Genomic DNA, 14,928 nt, shown 5'->3' on the forward strand with positions numbered 1-14,928 from the left:
CATTATACAAGGGAGAGGGGTGTGTACAGGGAGTAAGACTCTTGTACAAAGGAAGAGAAAACCTATCACTACTCTAAATCTAAGGGGTTTTTGTTTTTTAAAAGTCAACGGGCAAAGAAAACTTATCTAAGCAAAAAATAAACTAATAGAACTATGTCAGCTAACTTGCTCAGGGCAAGGGATGTGAACACTATAGGGTGCCATCTCACAGCCACAGGCAGTAAGGAACAAAATGTGCATTGTGGCCACCCCATCCTTTATACCCTCAGCTACAAGAAGAAAAATGGGCACAGGTGAAACCCCAACAGTGTTATTCACAAGAATCAGATCTCACGCACCAGGAGTGGAATCTGTGTGGATACTCACTCAAAGAAAAACCTACAATTACAATAGGTTTAAATTTAGACTTGGGAAATATGCACTAAAACAACTGCAAAGTCAACTGAACATGACAGCACCTTTAACAATTACAGGTAGCACTTTTCTGTCACTCTCCGCTCTCTCTTTAGAGCTCATAGCTATTAGATGTTTGTTGGTTTTATACAATGCTGCTTTTCTCTGTCTCCAGGTCAGATTGGATAGGCGCTCTCGTTCTTTCTTGTATGCATCTTTGTGTTCCTTTTGCTTTGTTTCAATAACTTCCATATCCTGTTTGATTTTCTCCTGTTGTTCAGCATAGTTTCTCCAGTCAACAACTTCATGTGCCCTTTGCTTGGCAGAAGAGACAGCACTGTTACTTATCAATATATAGTACTGGGCAGCTTGGTCTTAAAACACTTTTCTAGATGATTATCTGATGAACACCATTCAAGCACTTTCTTGATTTTAACTTTGTTTTGCTTTTAATTTTAAGTATTATTTTACAGTCTAGCTAAACAAACCATCTCATTTCACAGAAGACAACAGGAGAGGTGCCCAACATAGACAAGTTCTCAAGCCAACATACAAGGGCATGATAACCATTCCATAAACTACTGGGGAATAAACTGCATTATTTTGCTCCTAGGAATCTCTCACCTCACTTCATGGCACCAAAAAACTGACACCAGAACCATTTATCCAAAGCAACAAACAGAATCCTAAATGGATTTAGGAAACATACAATGGCCAATTCATAAAAGATTGTTGTAGCCTCTCTGCAGATTATTTGATATCAAAGTCACTGGAAAGGTATATCTGAGGGACTCCAAGGACACAAGGAGAACGCTGACGTGAGAAACCTGATATCAGGGGTGGGCTTCTGACATCTGGTCTTACGAAAGGGTCAGGGGGAAAACACAGGAAGCTTTGGAGAGGCTGGAGTCTTAAATGATACTGCTTGTTCCCTCTAATGACACAAACAGTACCTATCTGCATTAGTTTTGGCAGAGTTTAAGTTAAAACAAGTTATGCACACCAATTTCTTTGTTTTATTTTGAGTCTCATTAATTCTAAGATTAAGAATAATGAGCCCATTAAGTTTTGGTTTATTTTGTATCATGTTTTAAAGTTATTATTATTATATGCTACTGAAGAGGAGACAACCTAAGTCCTTGGAGAGGTATTTGGGAAGAAATTAGTAATTATTCCTGGACACTCAGCCAAGGCAATACTGAAAGAGAAGCCACCCAGACACCAGCTACAGTCGAGCAGAGGCATAGGGAAACAGGAGACCACAGGTTACACTTCCATCTCACTGAGAGATCACTTTCTTTGGCTAAATGTGGAGCAGATCAATGTGGAAGTGCTGGAGGAGGGGAGGGAATAAGGGTTATGTGTTTCATTGGGTTCTTCAATCCTTTTGTGGAAAACCTATTCCAGGCCACATTTAGTACCCAGGTTTTGTCTTCAAGCCTTAGTTACTATGGCTCATTTTCAATGAACGTTACCATTTTTGTACTTAATTCTATCTATGTTACATACCGCAATACAAGTGTATTAGCTATGCATTAAGTTATTCTTGCTATACCTCAGATTCTACTTCAAGGATTTCAGCTCCTGCTGAAGGGACTTCCTTCCAGCCCACAATTTCTACCGGCATGCTGGGAGTTGCTTCATCTACTGTTTTGCCATTCTCATCAAACATCAGGCGCACTTTTGCCCAGCTTTTACCTGCAACCAGAATACATCCTTTTCTCAGAGTTCCTCTCTGGATTATGGCCGTGGTTACTGGACTAGGAGGAGGAGAAAGGGAAAGACAGACAAAATTAAGTTTGCTATCATATTTACAGTTACATGCCTTTAAGTAAAGATGAAAAAAGCAAATATAGAACAGTATGTGCTATGATCTCAGAACACATCTGTTAAACATTTCACCACCATGCAGAGGAAGTTTTAAAGGAGACTTGCAAAGGAAAAAAATGGGCTGTATCCTTTTTAGTATCTTTAGATGTATAAAGATGTTAAAAATTCAGCAATCTCCTCTTCCTTTAGGCACTGAGAAAACTCACAAAATACGTGATACCAAACAGTCCTCCAAAAAATCCAGGAAGTAACAGACACATTGCTTATATTTCTAAGGTAATAAACATCAAACAGAATTTGTTGAAAAGAAACCTTCCAGGCTCCCTTTATATTTTAAAAAAAATATATAAAAAAAAATTGATTTCTTTCTTTTGCAGGTACCCTCTAAATATCACCATTTTAAAGTACAAAGAGACACTTTTTAGTGGACGGTTCATAAAAAGTTTTCTATTTTATAGCAAGTAAACTACATAGGTTAAAAAATTGTCAGATTGATATTCATGGATTTTTTAAAAAAATCTGTGTTTCAATATTTTATTTAAATAAGTTTAGTTTATGTTTTACCATTTATGCTGTCTGCTTATACAACACTTTGTTCCACTGAAAAATAAAACAGCCCAGTCAGTTTCTAACTATTCATTTTCTGGTTCCCATGCAGTAAGGCAATAAATACTGCAACATTTGGATTGCAAACATTGCTGAGAAACTGTTAAACCCAAACAATAATCTTTTTTTCATTTAAAAATATTAGAGTTTTATAATTTATTCTCCCCTTCCTCCCCTCCCCCAATTAAAACCTACATTTTGGAAACCACCTAGACAGTGACTCTTTAACCAAGTCAACTGGAATAAACTTTACAGAAACATTAATTAAAGTTGAAAGGAAGACAGATGATTAGCTGACCTACCCTCTTCCTTGATCTGTGCGAGATTCTATTATGGTTCCCTCTACTAGGCCTGTGGAGTCTGCCTTCAGTTCCAACACCTCTGCTAGAGCAACAGTTGCCTCTGCTAAAGCCATCAGGTTCTCACCCTGTACCAAACAACATAGAATCATAGAATATCAGGGTTGGAAGGGACCTCAGGAGGTCATCTAGTCCAACCCCCTGCTCAAAGCAGGACCAATTCCCAACTAAATCATCCCAGCCAGGGCTTTGTCAAGCCGGGCCTTAAAAACCTCCAAGGAAGGAGACTCTACCACCTCCCTAGGTAACACATTCCAGTGTTTCACCACCCTCCTAGTGAAATAGTTTTTCCTAATATCCAACCTGGACCTCCCCGACTGCAACTTGAGACAATTGCTCCTTGTTCTGTCATCTGCCACCACTGAGAACAGCCGAGCTCCATCCTCTTTGGAACCCCCCTTCAGGTAGTTGAAGGCTGCTATCAAATCCCGCCTCATTTTTCTCTTCTGGAGACTAAACAATCCCAGTTCCCTCAGCCTCTCCTCATAAGTCATGTGCTCCAGACCCCTAATCATTTTTGTTGCCCTCCGTTGGACTCTTTCCAATTTTTCCACAGTTAAGAATTAAGGAGGCAGATAATTACAATAGGATCAGAAGATGAATTTTCAGTACCAACATCTGTCCAATACACATGATCCATAGTTTCCAATTCCACAATGCGATCCAATAGACCAGGCCTCTGCACCTGTGCAGAGGGTCATTGAAGTAATACATGGTCATGGCCTAAGGGTATGTCTACACTACGAGAGTAGTTTGATTTTACTTAAATCGGTTCCACAAATTCGATATTACAAAGTCGAACGTGTTTATCCACACTAAGGACAGTAATTCGACTTTGTGAGTCCACACTAACGGGGCAAGCGTCGACATTGGAAGCGGTGCACTGTGGGCAGCTATCCCACAGTTCCCGCAATCCCCGCTGCCCATTGGAATTCTGGGTCGAGCCCCCAATGCCTGCTGGGGCAAAAAATGTGTCGAGGGTGGTTTTGGGTAACTGTCGTAATTCAACTGTCACTCCCGCCCTCCCTCCCTGAAAGCGCCGGCGGACAATCACTTCGCGCACTTTTCTGGTGAGTGACAGTGCGGACGCCACAGCACTGCGAGCATGGAGCCCGCTGCGACCATCGCTGCAGTTATGGCCATTGTCAACACCTCGCACCTTATCATCCACCTTTTTCAGAGTCAGATGCTGAGAAATCGGGCGAGGAGGCTACGGCAGCGCGGTGAGGACATTAAGTCTGAGAGGGGCACAGACCTCTCACAAAGCACAGGACCCCGTGCCGTGAACATCATGGTGGCAATGGGTCATGTTGATGTTGTGGAACGGCGATTCTGGGCCCGGGAAACAAGCACAGACTGGTGGGACCGCATAGTGCTGCAGGTCTGGGATGAATCACAGTGGCTGCGAAACTTTCGGATGCGTAAGGGAACTTTCCTAGAACTTTGTGAGTTGCTGTCCCCTGCCCTGAAGCACAAGGACACCCGGATGCGAGCAGCCCTGACTGTCCAGAAGCGAGTGGCCATAGCCCTCTGGAAGCTTGCAACGCCAGACAGCTACCGGTCAGTCGCGAACCACTTTGGCGTGGGCAAATCTACCGTGGGGGTTGCTGTGATGCAAGTAGCCAACGCAATCATTGAGCTACTGCTGTCAAAGGTAGTGACCCTGGGAAACGTGCAGGTCATCATAGATGGCTTTGCCGCGATGGGATTCCCAAACTGCGGTGGGGCTATAGATGGAACTCACATCCCTATCCTGGGACCGGAGCACCAGGCCAGCCAATACATTAACCGAAAGGGCTACTTTTCAATGGTGCTGCAAGCACTGGTGGACCATAGGGGACGTTTTACAAACATCAACGTCGGATGGCCGGGCAAGGTTCATGACGCTCGTGTTTTCAGGAACTCTGGTCTGTTTAGACGGCTGCAGGAAGGTATTTACTTCCCGGACCACAAAATAACTGTTGGGAGTGTGGAGATGCCTATAGTGATCCTCGGGGACCCTGCCTACCTGCTAATGCCCTGGCTCATGAAGCCCTATAAAAGCGCCCTGGACACTGAAAAAGAACTCTTCAACTACCGTCTGAGCAAGTGCAGAATGGTGGTGGAGTGTGCTTTTGGACGTCTCAAGGTGAGATGGAGAAGCTTACTGACTCGCTCTGATCTCAGCAAAACCAATATCCCCATTGTTATTGCAGCTTGCTGTGTGCTCCACAATCTCTGTGAGAGCAAGGGGGAGACCTTTATGGTGGGGTGGGAGGTTGAGGCAAATAGCCTGGCTGCTGATTACGCCCAGCCAGACAGCCGTGCAATTAGAAGAGCCCAGCGGGACGCGCTGTGCATCTGGGAGGCTTTGAAAGCTAGGTTCCTCAGTGAGCAGGGTAACCTGTGACTATTAAGTTTGTTTAAAGAGAAGCTGAACCTGCCCCCGTTTCTTTACCCACTTAATGTTGACTATCCTCTGCAGTTACATACCCCGTTCCCCCCGTTGCCCTCCTTCCAACACACGTTTAAAAATAAAATAAATGGAACTTTGTTAATTAACACCGTTTTCTTTATTACGGATTTTGCGGTAAAGTGTTGAAACTGGGACGCAGACTGTGGTGGGGAGCGGGCGTAGTGATGGAAAGAACGCTTCTAAACTCGAGGAATGACAGACTCCTGCTCCTAGAGCGGTCCGCAGTGGTGGACTGGTTGTTTCAACAGAGCCTGCCACCCCTCCTTTTCCCAATACTAACATTCCCCTAATTCAAAGCAGGTCACCATGAGCGACATCACTCTGATGAGGATTTCTGACACAGAGAAAGACCGCATGCTGCGTGAATGCCAGAAAAAAACAAGGGCCGTATGCGGCCATGCTCTGCGAGGCAATGATCCCAGAGTACTTGATGATAGCCTGGCGCGGAAAAATTTCCTACCACGGAGGACGCAATAAGGCCGCTCTCCCCAGGAACCTCATGCAAAGGCTTTCCAATTACCTCCAGGAGAGCTTCGTGGAGATGTCCCATGAGAATTTCATCTCTATCCCCGGACATATAGACCTTATTTTCCAGTAGCTGCACTGGCAAGGACTAAAAAGTAGAGCGCCTAGGGCAAACTAATCATGAAAAACCCATTGTTAATATTCCTGTTCTGTTCAAAATAAATGTTTACATGTTTAAAACACTTACCGACTGATCCTTCCCCTGATTCAGGGTCCAGGTTAACGCCTGGGGAGGGTTGGTAGGGGATCTCCGTGAGGGTGATGAAGAGATCCTGGCTGTCAGGGAAATCAGCGTTGTAAGCGCTGTCGACTGTCTCATCCTCCTCATCTCCTTCCTCATCTTCCCCGTCCGCTAACATCTCCGTGGAAGCGGCCGTCGACAATATCCCATCCTCAGAGTCCACGGTCAGTGGTGGGGTAGTGGTGGCGGCCGCTCCTAGAATGGAATGCAGTGCCTCGTAGAAACAGCATGTCTGGGGCTGGGATCCGGAGCGTCCGTTTGACTCTTTGGTCTTCTGGTACCCTTGTCTCAGCTCCTTGATTTTCACGCGGCACTGCATTGCATCCCGGCTGTATCCTCTCTCCGTCATGGCTTTGGAGATCTTCTCTTAGATCTTCACATTCCGTTTTTTCGATCGCAGCTCCGAAAGTACGGACTCATCGCCCCACACAGCGATCAGATCCAAGACTCTTTCTATTCAGCGATTGCATGGTCACCTCTGCTGGAGAGCTCTGCATCGTTGCCTGTGCTACTGAGCTCACCATGATGTCCAAACAGGAAATGAGATTCAAACTGGCCAGACAGGAAAAGGAATTCAAATTTTCCCGGGGCTTTTCCTGTGTGGCTGGTCAGAGCATCCGAGCTCGGACTGCTGTCCAGAGCATCAACAGAGTGGTGCACTGTGGGATAGCTATTAGCGTCGAATTCCATCCACACCTACCTTAATTCGACATGGCCATGTCGAATTTAGCGCTACTCCCCTCGTCGGGGAGGAGTACAGAAATCGAATTAAAGAGACTTCTATGTCGAACTAAATAGGTTCATTGTGTGGACGGGTGCAGGGCGTCGAGACCCAGGTCGGAGTCCTGACACGGGTCTGCCGAGTCTTGGCCCGTCGAGGCCGATGGGGCTTGGGACATTCTGGCGACCCAACGGGCCCCGGGCTGGTTCGGTACCTGCTGCCACAGCACCCACTGGCACCACTGTCCCTGCCACAGGGTTCCGTAGCCTTGGGCTTGCTGGGTACCGGGAGGTACAACGAGTCCCGGCGGGGCCACATGGCCCAAGGATGGGAAGGGGACCGAGGCCAAGGTGGTTGAAGAGCGCTCGGTGCCGCGGGAGCGGTGCCTGTGGTGGCATCTCCCTCGTGATCTGGACCTCGAAGACGAGTAACGGTACCCTCTGGACGAGCTGCTTCGGTAGCCGTGACGACGCTACGAAGCGCGGTGCCTCGACGCCGAGGTACGTCGACACCGAGGTACCATGCGGGGAGCCTCTGCTGCGGCATCTGGTCGAGCGGGAGCTGAAACGCGAACGACGCCACCTGTCGCGTCGAGATCTGCTCCGGTACTCACGTCGGGCCAGGGAGCGATCCCGGTGCCTCTCCTGGTGCCTGCGCTAATTGGCGGGTGGGGCAGGAGGGGCCCACGGTTCCTGTCTCGGCAGCGGGACAGAGGGTCTGGGAGGCGTCGATGGCGGCCGGGTGTCGCTTGACGAGCGGCCGCTGTGCATCAAGCGGTGCGGAGAGTGATCTTTGGAGCAAGAGCCACTGCTCACCGAAGAAGCCGGACGGTCCCCTAAGGGGGGCTTATCCCGAGACCTGGGGGTCGTACTAGCTGCGAGCTTGGCATGGGCAAAGACATAATGTCCTTTGCCACCTGCACTGCCTCCGGCGTCGACAGCATCCGTACCTGGGATGTCTGGGTCGACTGCACCGGGCTGCTCCGCTCCACTCGAGTTGGAGGTCTTAAGCCCAGGGGGAACCGAGGGCTGCCCTGCGCAGGACCAGCCTCCCCCTTATCCTTGTCGCGGCATCGTTGCGAGGCCGAGCTCTTCCCCTGCTTTTTGGCAGGAGAGCGGCGCCTGCTGGTCGAAGGGGCCTCGCTGCGTACTGGCGACGCGGCGGCCGGCATCCGAGTCCGATCTGCGCACCGGGGTCGGAGCCAACGCCAACTCCATCAGGAGAGCTCCGAGTCTGAAGTCCCTCTCCTTTTTAGTCCTTAGTTTGAACGACCTACAGATTTTACAATGGTCGCTAACATGAGTCTTAGACAGGCAGCGAAGACACTTAGCGTGGGGGTCGCTCCTGGGCATAGAGCGGCGACACGAGTCGCACGACTTGAAGCCTGGAGCGCGGGGCATGCCCCGGGTCCAAGCCAATGCTGAGAAAACGATCTGATGAACGGTACCGCTAGAGAAGAGAAGGCTGCAGCGAAGCTGGAGCACAAGTTCCGACTATCTTCACTGGCGGCAAGAAGGAACTGAGGGTGGGGGGAGAGTGCAGCTCCCCTTATAGTGCGCTACAGCGGCACCACTCTAGGGGTCGCAGTGGTGCTCCCCACTACGGGTACTGCTAAAGGAAAAACTTCTGGCACCGGTGCACGTGGCGAGCACGCCCACCTATTGTGGAATACACAGGAGCAATCACTCGAAGAAGAACTAGGATTTCAGATTATAGTAATTAACTATCAGTTGTCTAGAGGAAACAGATTTATGAGACTTGCTCTCTCCTGCCAACTGTTCCCCAATGTCCAAACTTGTATTATGAAGGTTTATACTTGGTTTTGAAATATTCCTTTCTGCCTAACTTCAGCACTAACTCCTCTGTATGCCTTTTACTTAAAGTGCTAATATGAGTAAGTGACAGAAGTCTGGAACAAATGCCTCTGATTTTTGTTAGTGGGTAACTGGAAGTCTGTAATTCTACTGCTGGTCTCTTGCTCACTAAAGGCCTGAACCTGCAAGAAACAGAGCTCTTGGTTACAACTGACTCCATTGGGAGCTCAGGGCACTCAGCATACTCAAGGAGTAGGCCCCAACTCAAAACTTGTATTTTCCAAGTGTCAAATCAAAGCATGGTCTTATTCCACCTGGCAGAATTCCCCGAACATGACCATTCATCCACCAAAATTTTACCTTAAGTGCAGACATATGTACAGCCTGAACATCACCCCCATACTCTTCACAAACCACATCATGAGCCAGCAATTCTTTCTTCACTCTTTCAGGATCAGCTTCAGGTTTGTCACATTTGTTTATGGCAAGGATGATAGGAACTGAGAAAGAAATAAGTATATATCTCTCTTACACCAGAATCACAACATTTACCTAAGCTCTAAATTAAGGTAATGTGCCTTTTCTTCAGTTATTACTGTTTGCTATATGAAACACAAGTGACTCCTGTTTACACATTCAAGCACATTTGTTTGCACTAGGCTTAAAACTATGCTCATAAACTGTCCAAACATTGAAAATGACATTAATAAAATGGTATCACTGCTGTTTTGGGTTGCAAAATTATGGGAAAACACAAGAAGTATTTTTTATTGTTTTTATTAAAACTGGTTCTAGTAACAATGCCATAAAGCCATGAAAACTAGCTCCAGAGTGACATTTTGTAAATAATGGATAGTAGTGCTAAAGTATCTTACCCAATAGAATGTTACTAATGTGTGTTATGCAGGAGGTCAGAGTAGATTATTACAATTAGGGTCCTACCAAATACACACCAATGAAAAATGCGTCACAGACCGTGACATCTGGTCTTTTGTCTGCTTTTACCCTACAATATACAGATTTCACAGGGGAGACTAATGTTTCTCAATTTGGGGGTCCTGACTCAACAGAGTTGCAGGGGGAGGGGGGGGCCACCTGGTTATTTTAGGGAGGGGGCAGGTTGCAGCATTGCCACCCTTACTTCTGCGCTGCTGCCTTCAGAGCTGGGCGGCCAGAGAGAGGCGGGTGCTGACTGAGGGCCCAGCTTTGCAGGCAGCAGCCTAGAAATACAGATGTCTACTTCTGCACTGCTGTCTACTTCTGCACTGCTGGTGGTGGTGGCTTTGCCTTCAGAGCTGGGCAGCTGGAAACTACAACTCCCTTTTGGGTGAGGACCCCCAATTTGAGAAATGCTGGTCTCCTCCATGAAATCTGCATATTATAGGGTAAAAGCACACAAAAAACCAGATTTCAGGGTGGGGGGGAGGGAGAGACCAGATTTCATAGTCTGTGACATGTTTTTCATGGCCTTGAATTTGGTAGGGCCCTACTTATAATCTATGAACCTATAATATTCAGTACTATCTATCCTAGCTATTTCTAAGATGCCTGTTACCAATATCTATATGAAGGAACCGCACTATATGCATCAGTCAACAAAGAGAATCAACACTACTGTTCATTTGTATTCACTAGCAAAATTAAAGAAGTAAGGAATAAATTCTGTTTACAAAAGCTAGAGGTGTAGTTATGCAGGTGTAACTATGGTAGAATTCTCCAAGTGCAAAGTTAGCTTCTCTCTGTCCCCCACAAATAAAGTTTTTAGATGTCCCATTCTGGGCTTTAAAACATATGTTTTAGGATGTGAACTGGAAATCTAGAAGGATTCTCACGCCTGGTGGGTGCAGAAGCAGCAGGAAGGGAAACTCTTCATGCCCCCCTCTGCAGTGATCCATATAGCCAAGCTAAATGCAGCATTAATGGGTGTCAAAGGGGTTGCCACCTAGCCCTCCCACGCCCTCAGTCAAATAAATTTATTATAACAGAGACTCTTCGGGAGCTGGGGGTCCACCCTCTGAGAACTGTAGAGGAAAAAAGCACCTTTTTCTCTTCTTTGTGCATCATCATATTGCTCTCAATTTCATCAAAAGTCAGAACAGTTTTGTGGTGGTGCATTTGCCAAAACTACTCTAGAACTTTTCATCTCCTCGCCACTCAAAGTGATTCTGCAAACTCCTGCCTAACACATACACTGTGAAAAATCTGGAATTTAAGCCCGGGTCAATTTGATGTAAAAGAGTTAATCACAATGCAACCTCGCTAAGGCTGCTAAAATCATGTGAGTGGCTCAAGATGGTAAATATCTTTTCATAGCATTGCTTTGATCCACTTTTCTTTTGGTGGTAGAAGAGCTAAAACTATACAAGATGCTCAAGAAGAAAACCCTGAGATAGCAAAAGAACCAGCAGCATATTTCAAAAATGTCTCTTTAGCAAGGAACCCATATTTTAATATCAAAGACTTTACTGTCATTCGCTGGCAGAGATCTAATCCACAAAACAACTTAGATCTATTTTTAAAATACTTTGCAAAATCATCATAGACATTTACCTTCCTATGCATAAAAGTTGACTAGTTCCACCTTAACTATGGTGATAATGATAAAGAAAAAAAAATCTTCCTCACATGTCAAGAAAAATCAGTTGCCTTGAGTTAGTAATCCTATAGAAAGCTTTTTAAAGAATTACCCGCTAATATATTTATAATTAATGTGTTACTATCTAGGCTACAATAAAATTTTTAAGATTAAGCCTATAGAAAGACAAAACAAGACAAAAAAAGATACTGAAAATACTGAAAAATTCCAGTGCTGGCCATGTTACTGTTCTATGTGAGAAAACTAAGGATTATAAGACCCTGAAAAGTTGAAAGTTATTTGGAAACAAACTTAGACCATTGAATATCAAGCTGCCAAAGACTTCTGAAATTGCAAAGACATTTTCAAAATGGAATTATGAAACTGCTAGACCTCAATTATTCTGATTTCTCTGTAAAATGAGTAGAGGGAACTAGCCTTATGATTCTAGAAAGATATGCTATTAAAATCCCTCTACTCTGTAGATTGGGGTTAAAAGCAATCAGTGGGATCAGGCGTAGGTAGTACATTCCTCCAAGCCTACACATGATCTGGAAAGCAGTGAACAGGTACAATTCTCAGTAGGGTCCTTTAGGAGTCTTAGTTTTGCATCTGTCCTCGTTGGTCTTGTGTGTTCTCGTGTGTTGGTTTGTAGGGGCCGGCAGGGGCTGGGTGCTGGGAAGGACGCCGAGCCCTGAGTAGGGGGCGGGGCTTGGCTGATCAAGGGGCCCATAAAAGCGGCCGCCCAGCCAGGCAGCGGTACAGCTGCGAGCAGCGGCAGCAAACAAACAGGGCGGCTAACAGGGGAGTTTGAGAGGGAGTTCTCATTGGAGGAGAAGGTACCTGTATTTGCATCTGTCCTCGTTGGTCTTGTGTGTTCTCGTGTGTTGGTTTGCAGGGGCCGGCAGGGGCTGGGTAGGACGCCGAGCCCTGAGTAGGGGGCGGGGCTTGGCTGATCAAGGGGCCCATAAAAGCGGCCGCCCAGCCAGGCAGCGGTACAGCTGCGAGCAGCGGCAGCAAACAAACAGGGCGGCTAACCGGGGAGTTTGAGAGGGAGTTCTCATTGGAGGAGAAGGTACCTGTATTTGCATCTGTCCTCGTTGGTCTTGTGTGTTCTCGTGTGTTGGTTTGTAGGGGCCGGCAGGGGCTGGGTGCTGGGAAGGACGCCGAGCCCTGAGTAGGGGGCGGGGCTTGGCTGATCAAGGGGCCCATAAAAGCGGCCGCCCAGCCAGGCAGCGGTACAGCTGCGAGCAGTGGCAGCAAACAAACAGGGCGGCTAACAGGGGAGTTTGAGAGGGAGTTTGCAGGGGGAGGTAAGCGGGGAGGCAGGAGGGCGCGGTGTGTTCTGTACTCCATTCCCCCAGGTGCTGTGGGCAGGGACTGCAGCAGCCATGAGCCAAGCAGCAGCAGCAGACAGAATGCGGATGGCGACATGTGCGAGCTGTGGTATGTATATAGTCCTAGCAGGAGACCTGGAACTAAGGTATGTGTGTATGAAGTGTCGCCTGATAATGTTACTGGAGGAAAAGATTAAGGGGCTGCAGATGCAGGTAGATACCCTGGTGGAGTTTAGGCGGGGGTTTGAGCAGCTGATGCAGGAAAGGCAAGGGGGGGCTGAAGGAGAATGCCCCGTGGCGGAGGTAGAGGCAGAGGACGGTGAGAGGGGAATGGAAGGGGGAGAACATGGGAGGTGGAAGCATGTGACTGTGAGAAGTAGGCCAAGGAAAAGAAGGGCCAGTGAGGGGGGAAATAGAACTCAGGAATAGGTTCGAGTGTTTGGATAGCGAGGTGGAGGGGCAGCGGGTGGCGACTGAAGGTGGGAGGGTGAGGAAGAAGAGAAGAGCAGCTAGTCCAGGAGAGAGAGGGGAGGAGTTGATGGAGACAGCACCAATTCTGGGCCCCGGGAGGATTCAGGAAGGCATAAGGGGGAGCATAAGGGAAGATAGGAACAGGCACAGGTCAGGACTAGAGGGATCGGAGACTAGATTACTAGATCGCACTGTTGCCAGGCAACAGCAGGTGTATGTGATTGGTGACTCTTTACTGAGGAGATTGGACAGGCCTGTGACCAGGGCGGACCCGGAGAACAGAAGGGTGTGCTGTCTCCCGGGCGCAAAGATACGCGATGTGGACCTGCGGTTGAAAAGGATCCTAAAAGGAGCAGGTAAGAACCCCTTGATAATCCTTCATGTGGGAACAAATGACACGGCTAGGTTCTCGTTAGAGAGGATCAAGGGAGATTATGCCAGGCTGGGGAAGACGCTCAAGGAGATAGAGGCTCAGATTATCTTTAGTGGGATTCTGCCCATTCCGAGGGAAGGGCAGCAAAGGGCTGATAGGATTGTGAGAATAAATAGTTGGCTAAGGGAGTGGTGCTATAAGGAGGGCTTTGGGATGTATGGCCACTGGGAGGCTTTCGGGGACAGACACCTGTTCTCGCGGGATGGGCTTCACCTGAGTAGGGAAGGAAATAGACTTCTGGGAGGGAGGCTGGCTCATCTAATCAAGAGAGCTTTAAACTAGGAAGTTTGGGGAGACGGTTGGGAGATGCACAGTTAATCTCCACGCCAGATTCCAGTATGGAAAAGGTGAGTAAAAGGAGAGGAGACATAGCCGGGGAGATGAGATTGGACATAGGAAGGACAGGGGGGACGGACACAAGGAGGCCCGCAACATATAGTGCTGCTAATGGGAGACGGGCTAAACGACATACATTAGGGTGTTTATACACCAATGCCAGAAGCCTAGGTAATAAAATGGAGGAATTGGAGCTCTTGGTCCAGGAACTGAAACCGGATATCGTAGGAATAACGGAAACGTGGTGGAATGGCAGTCAAGACTGGAACACAGATATGGAGGGGTATGCGCTGTTTAGGAAAGACCGGAACAAAGGTAAAGGTGGGGGGGTGGCCTTGTATGTCAATAGTGAAATAAACTGTAAAGAAATAATAGTGGATGGATTAGATAACACAGAGTCTGTCTGGGCAATACTCACACTGGGTAATAGGACTACTAGAGCCTCTCCGGGGATACTGCTTGGAGTGTGCTATAGACCGCCGGGATCGACCCAGGATATGGATAAGGAACTATTTAATGTGTTTAGAAAAGTAATTACTAACAGAAACTGTGTAATTATGGGGGACTTTAACTTCCCGGATATAGATTGGGGAACAAACGCTAGTAGCAATAACAGGGCTCAGATGTTCCTAGAAGTGCTTGCTGATCAATTCCTCCATCAAGTGGTAACTGAACCGACGAGGGGGGAGGCCATTTTAGATTTGATTCTGGCAAGTAATGAGGACCTTGTTGAGGAAGTGGTAGTAGGGGACAATTTGGGCTCCAGTGATCATGAGCTAATTCGGTTTAAAATACATGGAAGGAGTAACAGAATTAAATCAAAGACTAGGGT

The 14,928-nt window shown here is 47.2% G+C and overlaps 1 protein-coding gene across 10 annotated transcripts in view; it reads right to left on the reverse strand.

Moving 5' to 3' along the window:
* Window positions 1-14,928, reverse strand: part of MTIF2 (mitochondrial translational initiation factor 2) — a 50,045-nt gene that overhangs the window by 15,729 nt on the left and 19,388 nt on the right. For all 10 annotated transcript variants that reach the window (XM_065590789.1, XM_065590792.1, XM_065590791.1 and 7 more), the window contains 4 exons: window positions 9,305-9,444; window positions 3,132-3,256; window positions 1,949-2,153; window positions 459-711 (listed from right to left, as the gene is read on the reverse strand). In XM_065590789.1, coding sequence (XP_065446861.1) covers window positions 459-711; window positions 1,949-2,153; window positions 3,132-3,256; window positions 9,305-9,444 — 723 coding nt within the window. The remainder of the gene's footprint in view (window positions 1-458; window positions 712-1,948; window positions 2,154-3,131; window positions 3,257-9,304; window positions 9,445-14,928) is intronic.

Source organism: Chrysemys picta, chromosome 3 (assembly GCF_011386835.1).
Source record: "Chrysemys picta bellii isolate R12L10 chromosome 3, ASM1138683v2, whole genome shotgun sequence".
NCBI classification, from domain to species: Eukaryota; Metazoa; Chordata; order Testudines; family Emydidae; genus Chrysemys; species Chrysemys picta.